This window comes from Hydra vulgaris, chromosome 11 (genome assembly GCF_038396675.1).
Source record: "Hydra vulgaris chromosome 11, alternate assembly HydraT2T_AEP".
In the NCBI taxonomy this organism is placed as follows: domain Eukaryota; kingdom Metazoa; phylum Cnidaria; class Hydrozoa; order Anthoathecata; family Hydridae; genus Hydra; species Hydra vulgaris.
This window is the reverse complement of record NC_088930.1, coordinates 4,725,256-4,748,352: the sequence shown is the minus strand read 5'-3', so window position 1 is coordinate 4,748,352 and position 23,097 is coordinate 4,725,256. Positions and strand designations below refer to the sequence as shown.

The following is a 23,097-nucleotide window of genomic DNA, read 5'->3' as shown; positions in this document are numbered from 1 at the left end:
CTAGAGTAACCAATACCATCAAGTTAAAGAAAATATATTGTTACAGAACATATTGTAAGTATTTTTTTTAATATACTTTTTAAATATATATATATATATATATATATATATATATATATATATATATATATATATATATATATATATTAATTTTAAAAACTATGCATTTCATATATGGCCAAAATTAAGACTTATCATGGCCAGATATAGGATAATGGCTAAAAAATGTGTTATAAGATTGTATGCAGAAGTTTACAAAAAAAAAGTGCTATTGAACGTTATACAAAATAAGCATTGATAATATTAATAGCAGTTTAAAAGATTTACAAACGCAAAATGTTTGGATGGAATACCAAACATCGAGCTTATAGAATATAATATTTATCAAATTTTAAAAAATGTTCTCGATGCAGTTAACAAGTCAATAAGTACTTTAAACTGCATACTTATAAATTATTAAGTCTAAATATTGTTTTTACTTTATAGCAATCAATACAAGCCCTACACTAAAGGTTTTTTTAAAATCGGCCAGAATGAATACGCAGGTTAGTTTACTCTAATAGCAATTGAAAACAGTATATGTACTTGTATATGATCTTGTCAAAACAGTATATGTAACAGTAAAAACAGTATATTTAACAGTATATGTACTTGTCAAAAAGTGTAAATAAAATAAATTATTGAGAAAAAGAAACTTTGAAGAATAACATTCACAGATCAGGCCCGTAGGAACAAAAATTACTGAGGACCTTTTTTTTTTTAGTCATTTTTCCTACAAAAAAATCAGCGCCGGGCTCCGATCCGCCACTGTGGGGGAGGAGGCAATACTACTGGGTAGGTCAAATAGCAGTAGGTCACAAATTTTTGTAAACGGAACTTACGCCGAAAATACGGATAACAAGTTAAGCTTTTTCTATCCTTTTTTTTTTCTTTTATATCTTAATTTGTAATCGTTTACTTTTTATTAAATATTAACTTAAAAATATTTTATTTGAAAATTATTGGGGGGGGGGGGCAAATGCCCCTGCTGATCCCCCGGTTGCTGCGGGCCTGCAGATCAACATTTGTTTTTAATTTTCGTCAGTGAAATATAACTGGCGATTAAGTTTGAAATTAGATAGCATTAAAATAATTTCCGCAAAATTCGCCAATATTTATATTCTGAACTTGTAGCACGAAAAAAGTCACGTGACAGAAGTGCTTACTAAATGTAGATAAAACTAAACTCATCCTGTTCCACAAACCAAATAAAGTTGATAATATTCCACTTAAACTGCCAAATCTTTTATTCAATAAAACAGAAGTAAAAAGGGAATCTACTGTTAACTTTTTAGGAGTAACTCTTGATGAAAGTTTGTCATGGAAGTTTAACATCCAATCCATTAAAAAGTAAAATCTCTTATAATATTTCTGTACTTTATACAACAAAACCATTTTTAAATACTAGAGCTCTAATAAAAATTTATTTTTGATTTATTTAGTGCTATCGTTCTTGGTGCAGCATTGCAAAGGGAAATACGAATTACGAAAAACTCAATAAACTTTTTAGTAAACAAAAGCATGCTCGTAGGATTGTATTTGGGGCAAACAGAACTGTGTGTTGCGAACCACTATTAAATCGTCTCATGGCTTTAAATGTTTATAAACTAAACATTTACCAAATGTTACAATTCATATTTCAAATGACACATAGAGTATCTTCGCTTATATTTCAATCCTACTTTAGTGAAATATCTCATAAATATCCAAAATATTTTTTAGAGAATAACTTTATTTATCCGAAAATTAATTTAAAAATCAGTTCTTATCAAATTCAACATCGAGGACCTTTTAAACGGAAAAACTTTATTAAAAAGTTCAATAAAGAACACTACTCACTAGAAAAATTCTAAAAGAATTTTACTTCAAATAAATTTTAATACAATAGACTTTAAATATTTTTTCTCAAAAAGTAATTTTAAAATAGAAAAATATATAGAAAAAAGTTTTCATCAGCACTAAATATATATTGTAAAACATTTATGAAATATATTTGTATGAGTATACAAAACTTTTTTATTTTATCTTTAAATCAATATAAAAGTCATTTTATTATTTGACAAAAGTTATGTATTTTTAACGTTTGTGTATATTTTATTTTTTTGTTTATAAACACGGACAATATAAAAACGGGACTCGGTGATAAGACAGTCAATTTCTACTTCTTGCTCCGGCCAATATTTATATATGTAATATTTCTTTATTGTAAATATATAAAACAACAACAACAACAACAACAACAACAAATGTATAAAAAATGTTAAATTATCACACTGTGAAATTAAGTAACACGTTCACCGTTGAATTGCTTTTGTACAAATAAAATACTACTTAATTACAGACATAAACTATATGCTAAGCCAATGGTAAATTAAGAACAACAATGTTATAAAAAAGATATTCTTAATATTTTCATTTTGCTAAGCATGCTTTCAAAGAATTTCAACGAAAACAATCAAAAAGTTAAAGCAATCAAAGTTTCAGGATTTCCTTTCTTTGCGAAATCGTTTGTGAATGACAAATGCTATTAACATATTTATAACTTTTTATTATAGACTAATAGCTGTTGTCTATGTAAACTAGTGATATTTTTTAACCATATATCTTTAAAATATTTTTTATGTTATGTTAACGATGCCGATATAATGCTTTCAATCAGAAAATGTACACTATCATTGTACCGAGGCAGTGCTACTTAATAAGAAATATTTTATAAAAATATAAAAGTATATAAAATTTATAAATATTTATATAATATATATACAATTTTTTTATAAAAAATAACACCTTATTTAAAATGAAATTAACAAATAAATAAAAAAACAATATCTTATCACCCTGAACCCTATAAAACTATAGCTAACAATTTCACAATTAAAACAAGTTTTAGCTAAACGCTTAGTTGGTTAAAACTGTGACAAGTTCAGTCTCGCTTTAAAAAGATCTTTTCTCTATTAGACATATTTATGAAAAGCTCTTTATTAGCTGGAATCAAAGTTTAATTTTCAAGGATATCATTACACCATTTGGAACCCATCTTTTACTGAGATCTAATCCACAAATAAAATCTAGTCTTAGATAAATCCCAGCTGGGATCGTGTTTTTACTCGTTAATTAGAAGGATGCTAATAATTTTTATTATAAGAAAGCATCAAGTGTTACAAACAAAACCAAGAACCAGAACAAAACACGAGAACTACACAAATAATGCTAAAAAACGATTGAGGTTTCTAAATCTGCTAATTCATACATAAGTCATACATCATCATATTAGATGGATCATTAATGCAATACAATGAAAATTGCTTTATCAATATATCTTAAGTATAAATAAGTTTTTATTTATTGCTTGAGTATTTTTTTAAAGTTTTGAGCTTAAGTATAACATCACATTTTCACAAATATGTAAGAGTTTGCATTTTTGCATTTTGCATAGTCGGAACACAATGTACAAAAACAAAAAGTTTATAAAATCTAAAAAACCTTTTCTATTCCTATCACGGGTGGCAAAACCCCGGGGTTTTGAGAAAAAAACCCAATTGTTATAACCTTTATAACAGTTTGATTAAATTATTTAAAATCTATTTTACAAGTATATTGTCAGGTATAATTTAATTAATTAATTAAGCACAATTATTTAAAAATAAAATGAAAACTAATCTTATTAGAAGTTAAGTTTACAAAAAAGGATTTTAATCAAGTATACGAAAAAAACTGTTTATTAATTAAAAAAAAGAGTTGTTTCATCGGCAGAAGCAGGTTCGCGGCATTTTTTCATGCAAAAATACTATTCACCAAATTTGTAATTTTTGGGTAAACACGATTGACAAATCCAAGACTTGCAAGTAAAAGCTTCACATTGATACCACATTTTGTTTTGAGTTAACAATGCTTCCTCCCAAACTCTGTGATACTTTTTGCATCTCATGATGTCATTGTTTTGTCTCGGTTTTTATGAGCTCTGCACTTGCTGAGTTTCATCTGAAGCTTCACTGAAATGAATTTTGCATTTCTTTAATTGAAATTCTAAAATTTAATATAAAACTATTTTGAAATGGAGTTATCATTTTAAAATGTTAACACGTTCTTCAACATACCAAAGTATTATTTAGGGGGAAGAAATTAGGCCTGTGAGTGGGATGAAGTGACCATATTTAGTGATCAACCAATTAGAGTAAAATACAATTATTTCAAAAATGGCAAAATTAAAAAAATAGTGAGTCTAGACTTTTCTATTTCCATACTCTGAAAGAATTACAAAGCATCATTCAGGAACACTACTATTATACGTGCATGAGTTCAGAATTGCGACAATAACGAACACATTCATTGGGTGTGGATTAAGGTTTTATGAATTAAAAATTTAGTTTTTTCTCAAAACTCTTTAAGTTAGTTAGAAGTTAGACTAGATTAAAAATTTTTAAAATAAATATTTATTTGAAATTTTTATATTTCGTTACTTTTTGAACAAACTATTCAAGTACAATTAATGCAATAATATATAATTATTATATCACTTATTTAGTTATATTAATATAAAGGGCCAATATAACTAATATATTAGCCCTTTATATTAATACAATTCAAAGGACATATATTTTGCTCGTTCTGGATTAACTTTTATATATATATATATATATATATATATATATATATATATATATATATATATATATATATATATATATATATTTAGGAGTGCAGCCAACGGAAAAGACCATTTTGTTGAAACAATTTTAATATATTTTTACTCGCTATTGTTTGAATATTGAGTCTTTATTTCTGGTTTGCATTAAATAAAGAAATAATTGACAAATTTAAAAAAGTCTTTAAACAACAATAACAGCAAACAGACAACAAAATAATTTTTTTTAAAGATGAACAGGTAATAAAACAACATGAAAGGTATTAAAACGTGTGATCTATCTATTTTTTATGTTGTAATAACAAGATATAGGAAACGCGCCTTAATAAATGAAAATTAAAAAAGAACAGTTTCTTTTTACATTTGCATACTGTGCATATAAAATTTCTATTATCTTTTTAAATATAAATTCTATAATCTTTTTTTAATGTTTAACTTTTTTTATAAAGTAACAAACGGTTTTATATTAATAACAATCCTAAGGTTATAATTTTTATTCGCTGCTTATTTGATATTATTTTTGTGTAGTCAAGGATGTTTATTTAAATAATTGAAATTAATTTTTGGGAAATATTATCAAAACCTTAAGGGATGTTATAAAAATATTTTTTAAGAGATTATATCTCAAAAAATATCGTCTCTTTTAATCAAGTTAAATCATTTAGAATAATAAGATATTATTAGATAAAAAAAACTCTTCAACCCCCAGCAAGAATTATTATATCTGATATAAAAAAAGGTTACCGATAACTTTTTTACTTTTTTGAAGGAAAAAGCATTTTATTAAGTATTTTAAAATTAGCATTTATAAATGTCGCAATTTAAAAATGGAATTTGTGGTTGCTGCTCAGATATCAGTACTTGTTGCATAACATATTTTTTGCCCTGTGTCACAGCTGGTAAAAATGCTGAACACGTCAACGAGAGCTGCTGTCTGTATGGATTTTTAGGTATAACATGTGTTGGACCAATCACTAGAGCCATGATTCGTTCAAAAATTCGTGAAAAATACAACATAGAGGTAATATTTATTTATATGTGTGATGAGCGTTTAAATGTACATACGCAATATTGTATCTAGTACATAGTCCATATTTGATCATCCATGTTTGATCATCCATGACCATCCGATTCTAATCACTAATTCAAGAAACTTTGTTTCTTTAATTTTTACTATAAAAATATTTTTTTAGGGATCTTGTTGTGTGGACTTCATATGTCATTTATTTTGCCCTCTCTGTGCTCTTGTTCAGGAATCACGAGTAAGAATTTTTGTTTCTAAAATAATAGAACATATTGTGGTTAGAGAACTAATAAGGTATACCTTATAGTAATATATATAGTTAGTAATTATACAATAGATATAAATATAGTAACTAACTTTTCATTCAAGTTTACTTGATTGCTTTAAAAGTCAATTTACATTTAACTTCAATTATAAAATTAAATTTAGCAAAATTAATGTTATATAACTTGCATATTTATTATTTTAGGAAGCTCAGGCTAATGGTGCTCCTGGTCCATTATCTATGGCTAGAGAATAACTAGTTGCAAACGTTGCAAAGAAAGTCAAACCAAAACTTTGTGTCAAATAAAATATAATTTACTTTTGCTTTTTAATTATTTTTTTTGGTTTATTTGATTTTTAATCAATATGTCTAAATATTTAACAAATTTAACTATTATAAAAGTTACAGTAAGTGCTGTTTAAATTAAGAGAATAAATAAAGTGAGTTCTAAACAAATTCTAAACGTTTTAAAAAACTTATTTATAGTTATTTACTGAGCCATTTTGCTTGCAGTTGTCTTAAAGAAGTGAACCTTGAAATTGTGATGATGTCTAACTTGTTATTTAGCCTATCAAATTTGACTTTTTAGCAGTAAAACGAATTTTTTTTACCGAGTTATGGGTGTGCCGTTTTTATCTCCACAGCATTAAAATGCAAGGATGATTAAAAACAAATAAATTTTTGCGTCAAATTAGTAATAGAATTAGAATGGAGCGCTTGAGAGTAATGGTTGGTAGCAAAAAATCTACACAAAAAAAAGTTACTTTAACCAAGTGGAAAAAATGTAGAGGAAAAAACTAATTTGCTGAAAAAACTGACTTTAAAAATAAAATCAGCTCACCAATTTAGTTAGCATAAAAATCCTCAGAAACTTTTTTTCAAAATTTTTTCTAGTGTTATAGTATAAAAAACAAAATAAAAAGCTACCGGTTAAACGGTAATAAAATAATATAACTCAATCTTATTTATATCTAGAGTATGGCTGTCGACGGGCACCCGGGTACTCGTCCGTAGCTTACTGCTCGGGAAGCATTGTTAAAAGACGGATAGTCGTCATTTAATAAATCTAAAATTAATTTCATTTTATTTTAAAGTTTAAAACCATCAATTGTAAGATAAAATTTTAACGGTGTCAACTTGGTATGCAAACGAAGATCTTGAAGATTTTGTTGTTCATAATTTCAATAGTCACGATATATCTATCAGCATTAGAGTTTCTGAAAACATTTAACATGTTTGAAAAGTTATTTAGGTTTCAGATTCAGATATTTATTTATTATTTCTTTCCACGTATTATTTCTCAACAACTATTAACATTATTCCTATGTATAATGTTTTCCTTTACGTAAAATCAGAACTTCTCAGACTTGTTTATTAATTTTTCTTTCGGACAAAACTCTTTCGAAACCTGGAAGATGGAAGATATTATTACGTTATTTTACCGCGCAATTAAAAAGCGCTTTCTGATGACACTGATGTTGCATACCTGCAACATCAGTGCCATCAGATCATTTTTTTTTTTCACTGCTAGTCATGGTGGATTGACGACGAGTATTTTTAGTATTTGAAACAGTAGACATGCTAGTATCTCTAAACCGTAATGAAAACTTGTGCAATCTGGACACTTAAAATAATATAAAGTTTAGATATAAATAAAAAAGAACAACTCTAAGTAAATGGGATTATTTAATAAAAAATTTTTTATTAACTGTTTATAAAAACAACTTTTAAAATTTTATTTTATTTTTTCAATGGGTACCCGGGTACCCTCTTGTTCGTTCGACGGTTACCCGGATAGGCATTTTTACAATTTTCGACAGTCCAAATCTAGAGTACATTAATAAAATTAAAATTAAATTACATTTATAAAATTTAAAATTTGAAATTTATTTACAAAATACAAAAAAGAACTAGGTATATGAAATTCTTGTAAGAAACCATAATATGATGTAACCCACAAAATTAGGTTTTAAGAAGTTTTATTTACCCGTTCACCCGCGTCAACACCCGTCATAAAAACATAATGCAATGTTATGGTAATGTTTCATACAATTTTTAAAATTTCCGCGCGATAAGTTATTTTTTAGAGGAAAACTTGATCTCCATTTATCGCATGGGTTTTTGAATGTTTGTTAATAAATAAAATGCCTTTAAACAGTAGAGGTTTAAATTGTAGAATTAAAAAAGAAAGTCATGACATTGCCAATATTAATTTGCGTCTTTAATTATTGCTCAAGAGCAATTTTTTTAAGAATCAGGCAAAGTCCGGAAACTGTGGAAGTAGGTTTGCCATCTCTCCCGGATTGATTTTATATTTTTTGCACCAACTGCAAAACGAACTGCACAGCTCGAGTCATTTTTTGAGTTTGTTGAACTGGAGTACCAAAAATTTCTTTGTCACGTACCAACAAGATGGTTATCCTTACTTCCAACACTGGAAAGAATACTTTTGGTACGGCCTGCGTTGTGGTCATATTTTGCATCAAAGGGAGAAGAAGAATGCGACAAAGTAATATGGGATGCATTTCAAGATGACAAAATTGAGTCCATTCCTAAACTGTATTGCTGTTTCTTACATAATGTTTTGCATTTCTTTTAAAGTGGTTTCAAAGTACTGGCTTTAGAGTTGGATCAAACTACTAGTTCCGAGTTACATGAAATTGTGGTCGTAATAAGAAAGAAAATTACAGATCGCAAACAAGACAAGTTTTATGGACATGCTGGTGCTTAATTCCTCAAAAAAATACCACAAGTGAAAAAACAAAGTTTGAAAGAGACGTTGATGAATTCTACAACAAATGCTTAAATTAGATAAAGGTATGACTTCTAAAGTTCAGAATTTCAAAGCATGTATCTTAGCAAGTATCCTAACTTTGCAAGTATCTTAACTTTGCGTAATTAAGCAAGTATCTTAACTTTGAGCGAACCAGTGGTCTGGAGCTTATTTTACCAACTAACAGTCAAGTTTTGTATTGATGTAGATCAAAATAAATACTATGAAGACTACTATATTCTGCGTAATGTCCAAACAGCGCTGGTAGAGACCAACACGAATGTGGTGGATCGATGGAGTAGTTTTTTGGCAAAACTCACAGAAAAAAGTGTGGTGAGGGTGGCGAACTTTTCAAAGTAGTATTCTTCGTGTTCTCCATACCTGTTTGAAATTCTTAATGTGAACGAACTTTCAGTGTGATGTATTCTTTGTGGTCTAAAGAACGAAATTGTCTTGGACTTTGTATCTTGCGAGCTGAGCTGCAGGTGTGTGAAATTATGAAGTACAAACGTTCACAGTTTTATGACTTCTTAATGAAGAAACCCAAATTGTTGGCTGCTGCAAGATCTGATCAGAAATATACTTTTAAACGTAAGTAGTTTTCATGTTTTCATGACAGTACTGAAACCCTATTGTAATCATTGTAGTAACTTTATTCAATCAAGCACACAGGCATTGTTGTATTGCATATAATGTAAATAAAACATAAAAGCCACCCCTTAAAACCCCTAGTAGAGCCTCGCTCACCGCTCGCCATGCAGATCTCTCGGATTTAACCTAGTTAGAAGTGACAACCCTATGTGGAAGTGCCCGCAATATTGCTTGATTTTTTTATGTATTGCTCAGAATATAAAGAAAACCTTTCAGGGAAAAAAAATCCAAAAATGTTTCGTTCGCTCAGAATCCGGTTTTAAGACGTTTTTTGAAAAATTTTTATAAAATTAACTTTTTGCCATTTTTGAACCCAAGGCAAGATGCTGCACATAATCTTTTTAGTTAATTTCTGAAGTAACCAATAAGTTCTTTCTAAAAAAGTAAGAAGAAGTTTGCGTGAAAGTGTGCGGTTGGCTAGATATCATAGTTTAAAGGTACAAAAACATTTAGATTTGTCAATTTTAAATGGGAATTATTTCTAACGGCGAAGAGTTGCACACAGCATTTCTTGCAGAATATGTAAGAATCGTAAGTATTGTTTTAAAAAATGGAAAAAAAGTTATGTGATACCTTAGGCCTTTCCATATATTAAGGCTCAAAATTGAAAAAAAACGTTATAGTTATGTTACAAAATGACACATTACGAAAGAGGTGCTAAGATTTGTAAAAGTATAATCATATTTAAATATCAGTACGAGATGATCTTAACATAATAATAAAAAAAACTCATGTGATTTTATCGCACTCATGATAAAAAATGAATTGAAAATTGAACAAATATCGAACAGCAAGATAACGATACTGCTAAGTAAACAATACATAAATGAAAAAAAATTGAAGAATAAGTTGTACATTCATTACTACAGTTATTTTGACACATCAAACAAGTCACCACATCACACATATGCTCTATCGCATTACACATATATACTCTACTCTGCTGCAGTTTCTTTAAAAATAGTGGTATGGCTGTAATATAGTCTTCTTCGGATAATGAATAATTGCAACAACTAATGATCAGAAAAAGAACGTCTACTAAACAGATAATTTTTCGGTTAGGTAGTTTATATCCTCTCGATAAACTGGCTAGTGAAAAGTATACTTCTCATACCCGCTATTCATACAATTAATTCTGATTTACACTTAATTGTAAGACTTTTAAAACAATAAAATCTAAAATTTGTGGTTTGTTTAATTTTGTTTACATCCGCAGAAAATGTTTTATATCTCTCTCTTTGCGTACATCGGACATTACTTTAGCTGAAAGATTTCTTTGTTAGCACCCGGAACTATCAGATTTAGCATACATCTTCTTGTTATGTGATTGATCGATTTAATTGGTCTAAATCTGCAGTGGCTAATAAAACAACATTACTGATACTCTGATACATTCAAGTAAAGTAAACACGCTTTTTATGAATAATATATCCACGTGTAAACATATTAATTTCTTGCCAAAATACTCTCTTTGGACCTCTTTGCATCAAACCGAAATAATTTTTTGACCAAAATTTTAAGCCAGAATGCAGTTTCATCGTTTAATTGCTTAAAAACTTTAGTCATTGGCTTTTTCTGTTGAGAATCTCTCATCAGATGGAATATATAGTTCAATATATTCTTAATAATAGTTTACAAGTCATAAATGGAACTAGTATCTTTATAAAACATGATAGCGTGGCTAAACTTTGTCGTCAATATTTCATTTTTGTTACTCCATAAGCAACCTCATGCAAAAAACCGCTTGTAAATATAAATCTAAGAAATGTTCACACTTTGTTTGATCAAGTCTAGAACAAACAAAAACTTTTTTCTGTGGAATTGCCAACTCTAAGATGCATGTCATTATCTTGCTAATTCAATACGATGTTTGGAACACGCAAATGCATGCATTATAAACTTTTTGGTATACTCAGCATGATTTAATAATATGTGAATAACTAATTTTCCCATGGAATCACTTTGTTTATATACTCTTTGAGCGCGAATAATTTCATTTGACACTATTTATTTCATCAACATTTTTACTGATAAGAAAGTTGGCAAGTATTGTACTCTGTCCAGGAACTAAAGTTACCGCAAACTTTCCTTCATAAAGTTTTCTAAACAAACATAGTTTGGTTTTAATATATCTTTTGTATTACTTTCCAAATATTCGAACTTCCTTTTTAATCTATATTTTATCAGATTTGCATAAGTGCTTTGATTACACTCTCATAACTTCTAAGAGTCCAAATTCTCTTGGAAAGCATTAATTTCATCGGGTTCGAATTCTTTCTCAGGAGTAGCCGATGACGCATATATTTGTTTGTGTTGTGTTTGTGTTGTGTTTGTGTTTCAGTCTATAAGCATTTTCGTGTTTTAAATGAGTAAAACATAGCATTTCAGCTACTGAAAATACTTTATTGTATCGCTTTGAAAAGAAAACACGTTTTAATGATGCCCTTAAAGAGGAAGATTTTTTTCTTTTTTCTATTGGTGATGAGGATAAAAGCATGTTTTTGGATAAACAACAAAGTTTTACCGGTGAAAAGCACATATTTATTCAGTCTTTTTAGGACTTCTTTTAAACCTATGAGATAAAAGTCCATTCTCTTTCCAAACGTTATTCTTGTTAGGTCGTATTACTTAAAAACAAATTTTTTAATAGTTTTTAAAAAAAAATTACCTTTAGGTAATACTTTAAACACTTAAAAGTGTGTTGTAAAAGGCATTGTTTATCATACGGTTCTCGCTATTCACAAAAAATGTTCACAAGTTTGAAATATATCGTTGTTATTATTACAATATATTAATGAGTAAAAATTTTTCAAAAAACACAAAAAAACACAAATCTGCACCCTACATCACCAAATTTTTTGAAACTTGGCACAAATGTTTAGAGATATATATTAGCAAAGACTGTAAAATTTTTTCATAAAATTCCTATTCGTTTATAACTTAATGCAACTTGAAGTTTTCTTGATTTTGACTGTAAAATGAGGGGGGAAAAGTGACGAAAGTTATTCCATTTACTTTTACCCTTATAAGGTGCTTGTAGTAATGCTACAGTTCTGAAATTTTGTACCAAAAGAGTTTAAAACCTGTTTAATCCAAAAAATATAGGTTTTTATCTGTCAAAAGAAAACAATGTACTTTATTTTACCATCCATAAAATACACTCAATAATGCCGATACAAAAGGGCATTGACAATTATAGCTATAAAAAAAGTCTGACTGATAGAAAACAAATTTAATTTTGATTTTCTTTAAGATAAGATGAACATCTACTTTTCGAACCAATTTTATTTTGGCCTTACATTTACTTAAGGAATTATTGATGATTGATGTGGACACAAAACTTTGTGATATTTATTAAACCAGACACTCAATCCCAACCTTTTACCAATCAATCAAATCAGAAATTAACAGTTTAGTTACTTTTTTTTATTTATTTATTTTCATGTTATTTAAAATTGTAAAAAAATATAAAAAAGAAATCAATTTTAGTGATTTTATACATGCTTTACATTCACATTATTTACAAGTTGTACACATAAGCTTAAGGTCTAAGTATGGATAAGACATAATAATCTCTATTTCCTTAGGAAAACAATTTTTTTAAAGTCGTCTTTGGCTAAATAGTAGCAAAGCCCTGTTTTTGTTATTGGTACCTCAACTTTGCAAATGATGTGGACATCTGGAATCCAGCATTGGCTATCTATTGGTGGCCATTCAAACAACCGTGCAGGACCATTCGGACACATAAATTTTACAAGCACGTCTTTTTCTTTCAGATTAATATCTTCAATGACTCCTATCCACCACTTTTGTTCATAGGAAACACAGGCAAAATCACCTGGTACTAGGTTTACAGTTGTTATCTGGACGTTTCCAAAGTCATGAATTAAAGCAAATTCTTCATCAACACTGCATAGCTTTGTGCCTACCTAGCAAAATAATAACATATGCATTTATTCATTTTTGTTAAAGATGTTTTATTAAATGCATTGAAAGGAAATTGCGAGCCCAAAATAAAATATAAATATTTTTGACAATGATCTGCTCAAATCAAAAATCTATTTGATCAACAAAAGTTATGCATGTTTTTTAAAAGATAGTAAAAGGTATATTAAACATATATTTTTTACCTTTTGATGGCCAAGTGGTACAAATTGATGGTAACTACGTGTTCCAGGTATTGTTGTTGCAGTATCCAATCGTTCTTTAAGAGTGTTTCTCACCAAAAATAAATCTTCTGATATATGAAATGTACACCTTCAATGTTTTCATGGCAATATTTATACATTGCTTGTGGAGATAGAATATAATTACCCATATCTCTTTGCAAGCTTGCTAGTGTTGCTAAACGTTTGACTGTATCACCTATCCCATCACAAGGTTGTTTACCGTGGCTAGTTGCAAAAAAGTTCCATTTAGCAGATAATCCAAAATCTTCAAGATGGAAACAAAGATTTAAAATATTTTTGCAATTCTTATATTGACCTGCACACCCATCAGAAAAGTATTCAATATTTTTTATTTGAGGCAGATTTGTTTTTATATCATTGCTAACAACATCAATAATTTTATATACCATGTTCACATCATGGATCATATCATCCGAAATAATACAATAAGATTTGTGCTTGAGAATACCTTCTTTTTTGAAATAAATAATCACAGGATGAAGTGTACATTGTAAATTTGTCCAATGAAAGCTTTGCACTTCATCTTGAACTACAAATTTATAGTTTTCCGAAAAATCACCCAAAAATAATGCTGTTACCTCATTCATATTTTCTTTTCTTGATCTCAGGTATGATGCTTGACTTTTTGCTAAATAAGAATGTGGTGCGAGTTTTTCCATTTTTCTACATACTAATTCGATGTATTCAAACACTGGCTCTTTATTATGTGTCAAGTTTGACCTATCTGTTGTTGTCCACTGATCAAATTCTACCTCCTCATCATCTTCAAATTCTCCAAGTAAATCATAAAGTTTTTCAACCAATACATTCTTAGTTGCAGGGCGTTTTTCACATTTCCGCATCATACAGTCTTTATTAGTTATATCACACACAATATAAGGTAATAATTCTTTGTATGTTAAACCAAGAGGATGTAAAAGCAGTTTCAAATTCTGATGAATAGCACAGACGCATACAGAATGTGTTCCTGAGGTACCAACAGTAATACACCATTTAGGTCGCAATGTGCAAAACCTTGAAAATCCTATTTTTATTTCTGGGTTCTTGGTTTTAAAGGCAACAAACAATTCCTTTAAATTGCATAATAGCAAACGTTTTTGCATGTGAACATTTTTCTTTATGCTTACATAATCCTTCTTACCAGGCATTATACGGCTATGTTCATCATCTTCATAAAAAGTCTTGACCAGTTGAACTGTTACATCAGGAAGAACTTTTCCTAATTTTGGATTAGGCATAGTTAAAATACCTTTTTCTAATGCCAACTTATGTGCAGTTCGAGCTACATAGTTTGTTACATGTAATGTTTCAGAAACCTTTTTTATTGACCAGTCTGTTGGAGCAAGTGTCGTCAGTTGTATTTTTTTAGATATTGCTGTAGACTCTGCAATTTTGTTAGTTAGTGATACCATCATGTTATCAAACAAGTTTGCTTTTTCAATATACTCGTTAACAAAATTTGACTGCTCTTCAAAACTTTCTTCTGATATATTAAGGGAAGTGGCTACCTTTTTTTTAATGGAGGTTGTTAATGCTGTCAATTTTCGTTTACCTTCTCTGATTTTACCTGACTTATGCAATCCTTTGACCTTAATAGGAGATACTCCAGCAAATGTAAAGTGTGTATCCACATCTTCTTTTTTATTTTGAATGGACGTTTCACTAACAATATCAAAATCTTCATCATTTTTATTTTCACTCATACTTTTTGATAAACGTTTCATAACTTTACTTCGACAGGTTGGACACAATTTCTTTCCAGGTGTAAGATTTAAACCTATAGTTTCTGCTTCTAACACAGTATGCATTGTAATCACACGTAGTGATGCTGAAAAAAAAAGAGTAATTACATTACTTAAATAACGTTATTTATACTATGTAATTATATTACTATAAAATTAGTTATATTTTTAATTATGATAATTATTAAAAAAACTTATAAACAATTTATTAAGAATGATATTATTAATGAAATATAAATATATAAATTTTTACCTCTACACACCTTTTGGTGAGTCAGAAATGGATTACAACATCTTTTCTGATTACCCTCATATCTTACAACTAACATATCATAATGATGTGTGCACATGCTAGTGATTTGTTCTTTTTTCATATTTGTTCGTTTTACAAGTAGTTTTTTAACATTGCTGTCAATATCTTCAATCAGATTTTTTACTTGGGTATATGACTGTTTATAACAAGCTCCATAATTATTTACAAAGCAGCAATTTATTTTGTTATCCATATAAAACTTAAATGAGTAATCTCAGTCTAAACACTTAAAAACAAGAAATCTTAAATACTATGTCCTACCAAGTAAATCACACTTAAACACAAACAATATGTCCACTATAAAAATTTAAGTTGTATTTATAAGGAACATATTGCTTGAAGAAATAGCTATTTGTTCTAACAGACATATTTTAAATGCCTAAGTACCTACTAATTATTGCCAATTCTCTACCAACTATTTACAAAAATTTTGTGTGAAATTAAAATATAACCAAATATAATTTTATTTAGCTATATAACTTAACATGGTTATATTTATTAGAAATTTGTATGTCATTTTATTACTTTTTTTTTTATTGATGAGATAATTACTATTTGATTACAATAAAACAATTAAGAATAAAAGGTTATATAATTCTGTTTAACTTAATGACATAACTATTATGTAACAAAAATGAAATAACTATTATGTAATGAAAATAACAACTAACAAATTTATAAATTTACAAAATGTTGAACTATGTTTTGTAATAACTTTGTAAATAATTTAATCATGTATACTGTTTTTTTTAATCAACTAACTCTAATAATTATAGTCAGTTGATTTAAAAAAACATAATTATATAATTAATTTATAGATTATGATTAATTAGACCAATTTAATTTAAAAATAAAAATAATTGTATTTAGTTCAATATCAAAATACATTTGCGAACTTTTTTTTTTTTACAAAATTTTTTTAGAAAAATTGAAAAACCAAACATTAATAACTTCTCGACAAAACGAAAGGCCAATAAAAATTTGGTTCGCAAAGTAGATATATGTCAAATATTTAAGAAAATCAAAACCAAAAGTTTTTTCCATCAGTCAGATTTTTTCTAGAGCTATACTTGTAAATGTCCTTTTTTATTGTTGTTAGTAAGTGCGTTTTGTGGATCTAACAATAAACTATATTCTATTGTTTTGACAGATATGAGACTATGATTTTCAGATTCAGCTGATTTTAAACTCCTTTGGTACCAAATTTTAGATTCGCAACATTACCATAAGCTTCTTAAAAGGATAATAGTAAACTAACCTATTTCCAACACTTTTCCCCCCTCATTTTTCAGTTAAAAACTAACTAACTTCAAGTTGCTGTAACTCTTAAAGGGATGAGAATTTTTTGAAAAAAATTTACATTCTTTCCTAACTTATATTTTTAAACCTTTTTGCCAAATTTCAGCGAATTCTGTGATGTAGGGTGCAACCTGTAATAAAATATCACATCCGCCTAAAATATCACATCCCCCTAAAATATCACATCCCCCATAGAAAAACCGAAATCGAGAATGCGTTTTCAAGTTATTGCACTTAGAAGTGTATCTAGTACGTCCGAAATATTTATGTACAAAAACAATAAAATTAAAAACGCAACGATCAAGATTCATAAAGCGGTTTGTAAATAATATACTGTATATGAAGTTAGCATTAAATGGTAATATATTTTAAATTCATACTTATGAAATTTTGATCTTAATATATTGCGTGACAATAATTATATAGATTACACATGGGGGATGTGATATTTTAGATACCAAATACTAATACTTTGCAGTATTTAAAATATTACATAGGGAGATGAAATATTTTAGAAGCCTGAATAAGGGAGATGTAATATTTAACGTAGGAATTTCAGCTTCTTATTGTGATATATATACAGATTACACATAGGGGATGTGATATTTTAGATACCAAATACTAATACTTTGCAGTATTTAAAATATTACATAGGGAGATGAAATATTTTAGAAGCCTGAATAAGGGGGATGTGATATTTTACGTAGGAATTTCAGCTTCTTATTGTGATATATATACAGATTACACATGGGGGATGTGATATTTTAGATACCAAATACTAATACTTTTCATTATTTTAAATGTTACATAGGGGGATGTAATGTTTTAGAAGCCTGAATAAGGGGGATGTGATATTTTACGTAGGAATTTCAGCTTCTTATTGTGATATATATACAGATTACACATGGGGGATGTGATATTTTAGATACCAAATACTAATACTTTGCAGTATTTTAAATGCTACATAGGGGGATGAATATTTTAGAAGCCTGAATAAGGGGGATGTGATATTTTACGTAGGAATTTCAGCTTCTTATTGTGATATATATACAGATTACACATGGGTAATGTGATATTTTAGATACCAAATACTAATACTTTGCATTATTGTAAATGTTACATAGGGGGATCTCTTTCGCACACTATTTTATAAGCAAATTCTTTTTTTTAACTGATATCTAACTTTTTGAACTCTTATGTAATTTGTAATACAATTTTATTGAATGCAAATTTGTTTTTTATTTACTTCAATGTCTAAAGTCAATTACTATATTTTACTTATTTTGACTTTTGGTAATTTGTGAAATTAAACTTAAACCAAAGTTTGTTTATACGTTTAATAATATATTTCTAAATTTTCATGTGCTACAAATTTTTGTTTGGTAATTTATATATTTTTATATTTTTATATATTTATATATATATATATATATATATATATATATATATATATATATATATATATATATATATATATATATATATATATATATATATATATATATATAGAGAGAGAGAGAGAGAGAGAGAGAGAGAGAGAGAGAGATTTCTTCTTTTCTTTTTAAACTTCTAGCAGTGTTTTGCGGAAAACCTAAATAAATTGTATAAATTTATTTATTATGTTATAAAATGTATTTATTAAAGTTATAAATATCAACCATTCTATTTGTTAATTTTTTACAAGATTTATTATGTAATAAATGTTATATTATTTATTATTAATTTCACTTTTTAGTAATAAATTTGTTCACAACAAAATGAAGTTTTATTTTTAAAAACAATGCATCCTATATGGTACCATCGATTTGGGATGCAAAAGTCACATTTTATCTAAAAATAAATATTTAAGGTTAAATCATTTTTATATTTGAAAATAATGTTTAAAAGTAATTGAAATATTTCTTAATACCCATTTATCTTTTTTTTGATTCTTTCTAGTTTTTGGACCAGTTTCACTTCTGCAAATACGACACAAACTATCCTGCCAACATTTTTGACCTAATGATTTAGCTTTATTATTTTTTTTTGTTTCTTTTTAAATGTAATTTTATATAAAAGTAATATAAATATTTTTAACACTATAAACAACCTTACTAACCTCCTTCATCTAATAGTAGTTGCACCACTTTCTTCCTATATGCATTCACTTCTTCAATTGGAAAGGTGGTCACCAATTCTTCTCCATTTATATAATTTTCAGCAAACTAAAATAGTTTTGCATATAAATATATATATATATATATATATATATATATATATATATATATATATATATATATATATATATATATATATATATATATATATATATATATCACAAGTGAGAAAATTCACACACATTTTGAAACTCAACTGATGATGTTGCAAATGCCAATTACACATAATGATAATAATAATATAAGAATAAAAACAATATTATATAAAATATATCATTTTTTCGTTTAGTTAAATAATGTTACCTTAAGGCAAAATACTCCACATGATATACTGTCAGCTTGTTTAGCATGTGGCGATGTTAATATTCTAAACTTTTCAATAATACCATATCTCTGTTGTAAGTAACGACTGAAGTATAATAGTAGAAAAATTATAAAAGATGTAAAAACAAAATTTTGAGATACCAATCACTAGATTAAAAAGTCATCATACTTCCATTTGGATTCTTCTTTTTTTATGGAATTAATCGGCTCTCCCATAGGGTTTATATAATGAATGGTTTTATCATCTGGTTTAATTATCTAAAACAGAAGTAAGTTTCAATGTTAAGTTTTAACTTTAGTTCCGTTTTTAAAAGCTCACTGAAAATTAGGTTTCTTGAACTCAAAGAAGTTAACTATTTCAAAAAACTATTTTACATACAGCCAGCGTCCAATGGAATTTTGCCACTATGCAGCATATTAACATTTCTAATTTAAAGAGCTCTTTCTGTAAATAAATTTGTATTAATTAAATTATATATATAAATATATATATATATATATATATATATATATATATATATATATATATATATATATATATATATATATATATATATATACATATATATATATATATATATATATATATATATATATATATATATATATATATATATATATATATATATATATATATATATATATATATATATATATATATATAATTTAATTAATAACTATCATTAATTATTTGCATTATTTTTTAGCTAAAAGTTTGTGAATACCTCATGCCGTCTTTATATTAAATCAGTATTAATTGGCAACTCATCCAGTGAGAGCAACCCAGCTGGTGACAATACTTCAATTCGATTCTTCACAGCATTAATAAATGGAATGAATGAATAAATGGAATGAATGGAATTTTTTTAATTTAAATAAAGACAAATTATTAATACTGTTTGTTTTGTACAAAAATTCAATTTTGAAGTATATTCATTAATCATACTTTTTTTTTACTGTTTATTAGTAGTTTTAGATAAATATAAACAACTTCGTCACTGAGACATTCGTTTAAAGTGTCTTGTAATGAATAATCATATATCTTGCAGCCACCTAAATCTGAATATATACCCATAATGGCTTTTACAGGGTTAACAATACGGAGATATTGTATTATTGACCTATTAATAAAATGTAATAATAATTAATTATTCAAGCATAGATTCATCAAATAAAATAACGACAGTATTACATTTACAGAAGATAACATAATGTTATAAATTTTTAAACCTTCTATTTTTTCACCGGGTAGGGATAATGTTTAAAATTGATTTTATTTAGGTAAGTTTACATAGAAATCTTCAGTTTACTAGTGCGCCACTGAATAATATATACCTTTCACTATCTTCAACTATGCAGCTTTTTTTTGTATAAAACATCTCTAGAAAATTGCACATAAATTAAAATAAAAAGCCAACATGAAGGTATTTGAAGAAAATTTTTTAATACATACCTTCACTATCTTCAACTACAGAGCTTTTTATTGTCTCCTCTGCCTTATTTGTCTCGTCTATAAAATTGAACATAAATATAAAATGATAGGGTAACAAATATAAATGAAACTGTAATTATTTAAAACATACCTGTCTTTAACTACGAAGCTTTTTATTGAATCTGCCTCCTCTACAAAACAAACCATACATTAAATAAAACGTTAACACTTATAAATAAAAAGGTAGTTTTTTATTACATACCTTCACTATCTTCAACTAGAAAGCTTTTTATTGTCTCCTCTGCCTTATTTGCCTCTAAAAAATTGGATAGAAATTAAAATAAAAAGATAACAAATATAAATGTAAAGGTAATTTTTTAAGACATACCTTCACTATCTTTAACTACAAAGCTTTTAATCATCTGCTCTGCCTTATTTGCTTCTAGAAAATTGAACAAAAAATAAAATATGGAAAAAAAATGCTTAAGCAGACCAAAAGTTGAAACATAAAAAGAAAATCTGTTGTTACTATTTACCCTTTATGCTTTCCACCAATGAATGTTTTTTTTCGATTTCTATTTCATTTTTTGTTGTAATTGTAAAAGTAGAGGGTACAAAAGTCTTTCAAATTAGAAAAAATTGGTTGTTTAGCAATAATATTCATGAAACTCTTTAGCTTTCTTTTTAAAAGTTAAAAAAAAGTAGTTATTGGAAAACTTGTATATAAGTTGTGCGCATACCTTTATCACAAATGCCTTCGAGAAATTTCTTAACATGGGCTCTTTTGTGGGTTCCTTTTATAATAACTTTATTACTACTCAGTTTGTAATTTCCACATTTTGTAATATCGCTTACTTCATAAGGTCCTTTAAACCGTGGCTTGAAAGCTGCGCCTTTGCTTCTCCTCCCTCTAATATCAAGTAACAAAACTTTGTCCCCAATTTCAATGCATTCTTCATTAGATTTGATATTTTTTGAAACTCTTTTATCGTAATATTTTTTTTGTTTCTTTTGAGCTTCTGTAATGTTCTAAAATTTATAAATATTGTAATAAGAAAAAAATAAAAAAAAAGATGGTATCTTAAAAAGTAAATTAAAGTTAAGTGGTATAAGTGGTTACTTTAGTGACCAAATTGGTTAAGTTTTCAATATGAATTTTTTTTTTTTCGATTTCAGCTTTAACTTCATCTTCATTTGCGGGGAAAATACCGACCTCCTAAATAACAATGCATACTGGTATTGGTATACTAAATTATGAGTGTAAAGTAAATATAATTGCTTAAAATGATATCCAAATACACTTACTTCTTTGAACTCACTTCTGCAAACAGATGAACGACCACCAAACATCAACTCAAAAGGTGACACTTTTGTAGACGTTTGTCTTTCAATTCGTAATGGATATAAAACTATATCTAGAAACTCATCCCAGTTTGACTGGTTTTCGTCGACAAGTTTTCTGATTTTTCTAATTAACGTAATTTCAAAATAATGATGTTATTATCATTATTTTATTTTGAACTTAAACAATGATAAAATAATGCACACCTTTTTATATTTTTATTTGTATTTTCATCTTGTCCATTTGTTTGAGGGTGATAAACAGCAGTTCTTCGTCGTTCGATACCCAAGATCTTATATACCTCATCGTTTAACTAATTAAATAACGGAAAAAAATGAATTATTTTTATTACTTGCTATCGTAAATGCTGTATTATACAAAATCAAAAGGTTTTATTCTAATTCATCCTTAAAGGATTCGACCTAATGTTGTTCCTACGGGTCTGCATTATATAAAAAAAATTAAAAAATACCTCATTGCAAAACTCAGTTCCATTGTCAGTAAGTATGACGGATGGAAAACCAAAGGTTGTAACTAAATTTATAATCGCTCTTGCTACCGTTATTGCTTCCTTATTTGGTAATGCGTAAGCAATAGGCCATTTAGAAAATAAATTGGTGCAACTCATGAAGTATCTGTTACCCATTGATGTTTTAGTAAATGGTCCGGCGAAGTCTAAACCAATAATTTCCCATACTCTTGTGGTCTAAACACAAAATTTCAACATAATGCAACATAACAAAGTAAACATAATACATTATACATTCGTATAATATACTAAATTAAAGATTCCGAATTCAAGAAAGATATTTAAAAACACTTTATTAAGTTACCTTTATGGAATGTAAAGGAATGATGGTTGACATCGAATGCATTGTTTTATCTATTAAAAGAGTTATTTT

General features: G+C 27.4%; 3 protein-coding genes and 1 long non-coding RNA gene across 4 annotated transcripts; 2 read left to right on the top strand and 2 right to left on the bottom strand.

Annotated features, from left to right (window-relative positions):
- Positions 1–5,418: 5,418 nt before the first annotated feature.
- On the top strand, positions 5,419–6,304 carry LOC100205443 (uncharacterized). The gene is made up of 3 exons (XM_065809673.1): positions 5,419–5,705; positions 5,878–5,946; positions 6,178–6,304. Exons 1-3 carry the CDS (start codon positions 5,496–5,498, stop codon positions 6,226–6,228), a joined length of 330 nt encoding a protein of 109 aa, XP_065665745.1. The 5' UTR covers positions 5,419–5,495; the 3' UTR covers positions 6,229–6,304.
- Positions 6,305–12,880: 6,576 nt separating this feature from the next.
- Positions 12,881–16,135, bottom strand: LOC136087349 (uncharacterized). Its single transcript, XM_065809850.1, has 3 exons — positions 15,583–16,135; positions 13,528–15,415; positions 12,881–13,326 (listed from the first exon to the last, which is right to left on the bottom strand). The coding sequence occupies exons 1-2, from the start codon at positions 15,833–15,835 to the stop codon at positions 13,617–13,619; spliced, it is 2,052 nt and encodes a 683-aa protein (XP_065665922.1). The 5' UTR covers positions 15,836–16,135; the 3' UTR covers positions 12,881–13,326; positions 13,528–13,616.
- Positions 16,136–17,119: 984 nt separating this feature from the next.
- LOC136087348 (uncharacterized) lies at positions 17,120–20,366 on the top strand. The gene is made up of 2 exons (XR_010641743.1): positions 17,120–17,299; positions 20,129–20,366. It is a non-coding gene; the product is annotated as an uncharacterized LOC136087348 (long non-coding RNA).
- On the bottom strand, positions 18,673–19,862 carry LOC136087428 (uncharacterized). The gene is made up of 6 exons (XM_065810194.1): positions 19,801–19,862; positions 19,591–19,679; positions 19,401–19,506; positions 19,040–19,145; positions 18,851–18,939; positions 18,673–18,771 (listed from the first exon to the last, which is right to left on the bottom strand). The coding sequence occupies exons 1-6, from the start codon at positions 19,843–19,845 to the stop codon at positions 18,673–18,675; spliced, it is 534 nt and encodes a 177-aa protein (XP_065666266.1). The 5' UTR covers positions 19,846–19,862.
- Positions 20,367–23,097: the final 2,731 nt, after the last annotated feature.

Excerpts from the sequence above, each read along its gene's own strand:
- LOC100205443 (XM_065809673.1), top strand. The coding sequence starts at position 5,496 with ATGTCGCAATTTAAAAATGGAATTTGTGGTTGCTGCTCAGATATCAGT. Across the intron at positions 5,706-5,877 it reads GTGAAAAATACAACATAGAG|GGATCTTGTTGTGTGGACTT; the intron begins GTAATATTTATT and ends ATATTTTTTTAG. Across the intron at positions 5,947-6,177 it reads CTCTTGTTCAGGAATCACGA|GAAGCTCAGGCTAATGGTGC; the intron begins GTAAGAATTTTT and ends TTATTATTTTAG.
- LOC136087349 (XM_065809850.1), bottom strand. The coding sequence starts at position 15,835 with ATGGATAACAAAATAAATTGCTGCTTTGTAAATAATTATGGAGCTTGT. Across the intron at positions 15,416-15,582 it reads TCACCAAAAGGTGTGTAGAG|CATCACTACGTGTGATTACA; the intron begins GTAAAAATTTAT and ends TTTTTTTTTCAG.
- LOC136087428 (XM_065810194.1), bottom strand. The coding sequence starts at position 19,845 with ATGTTAATATGCTGCATAGTGGCAAAATTCCATTGGACGCTGGCT. Across the intron at positions 19,680-19,800 it reads AATTCCATTGGACGCTGGCT|ATAATTAAACCAGATGATAA; the intron begins GTATGTAAAATA and ends CTTCTGTTTTAG. Across the intron at positions 18,940-19,039 it reads ACTACTATTAGATGAAGGAG|GTCAAAAATGTTGGCAGGAT; the intron begins GTTAGTAAGGTT and ends CTAAATCATTAG.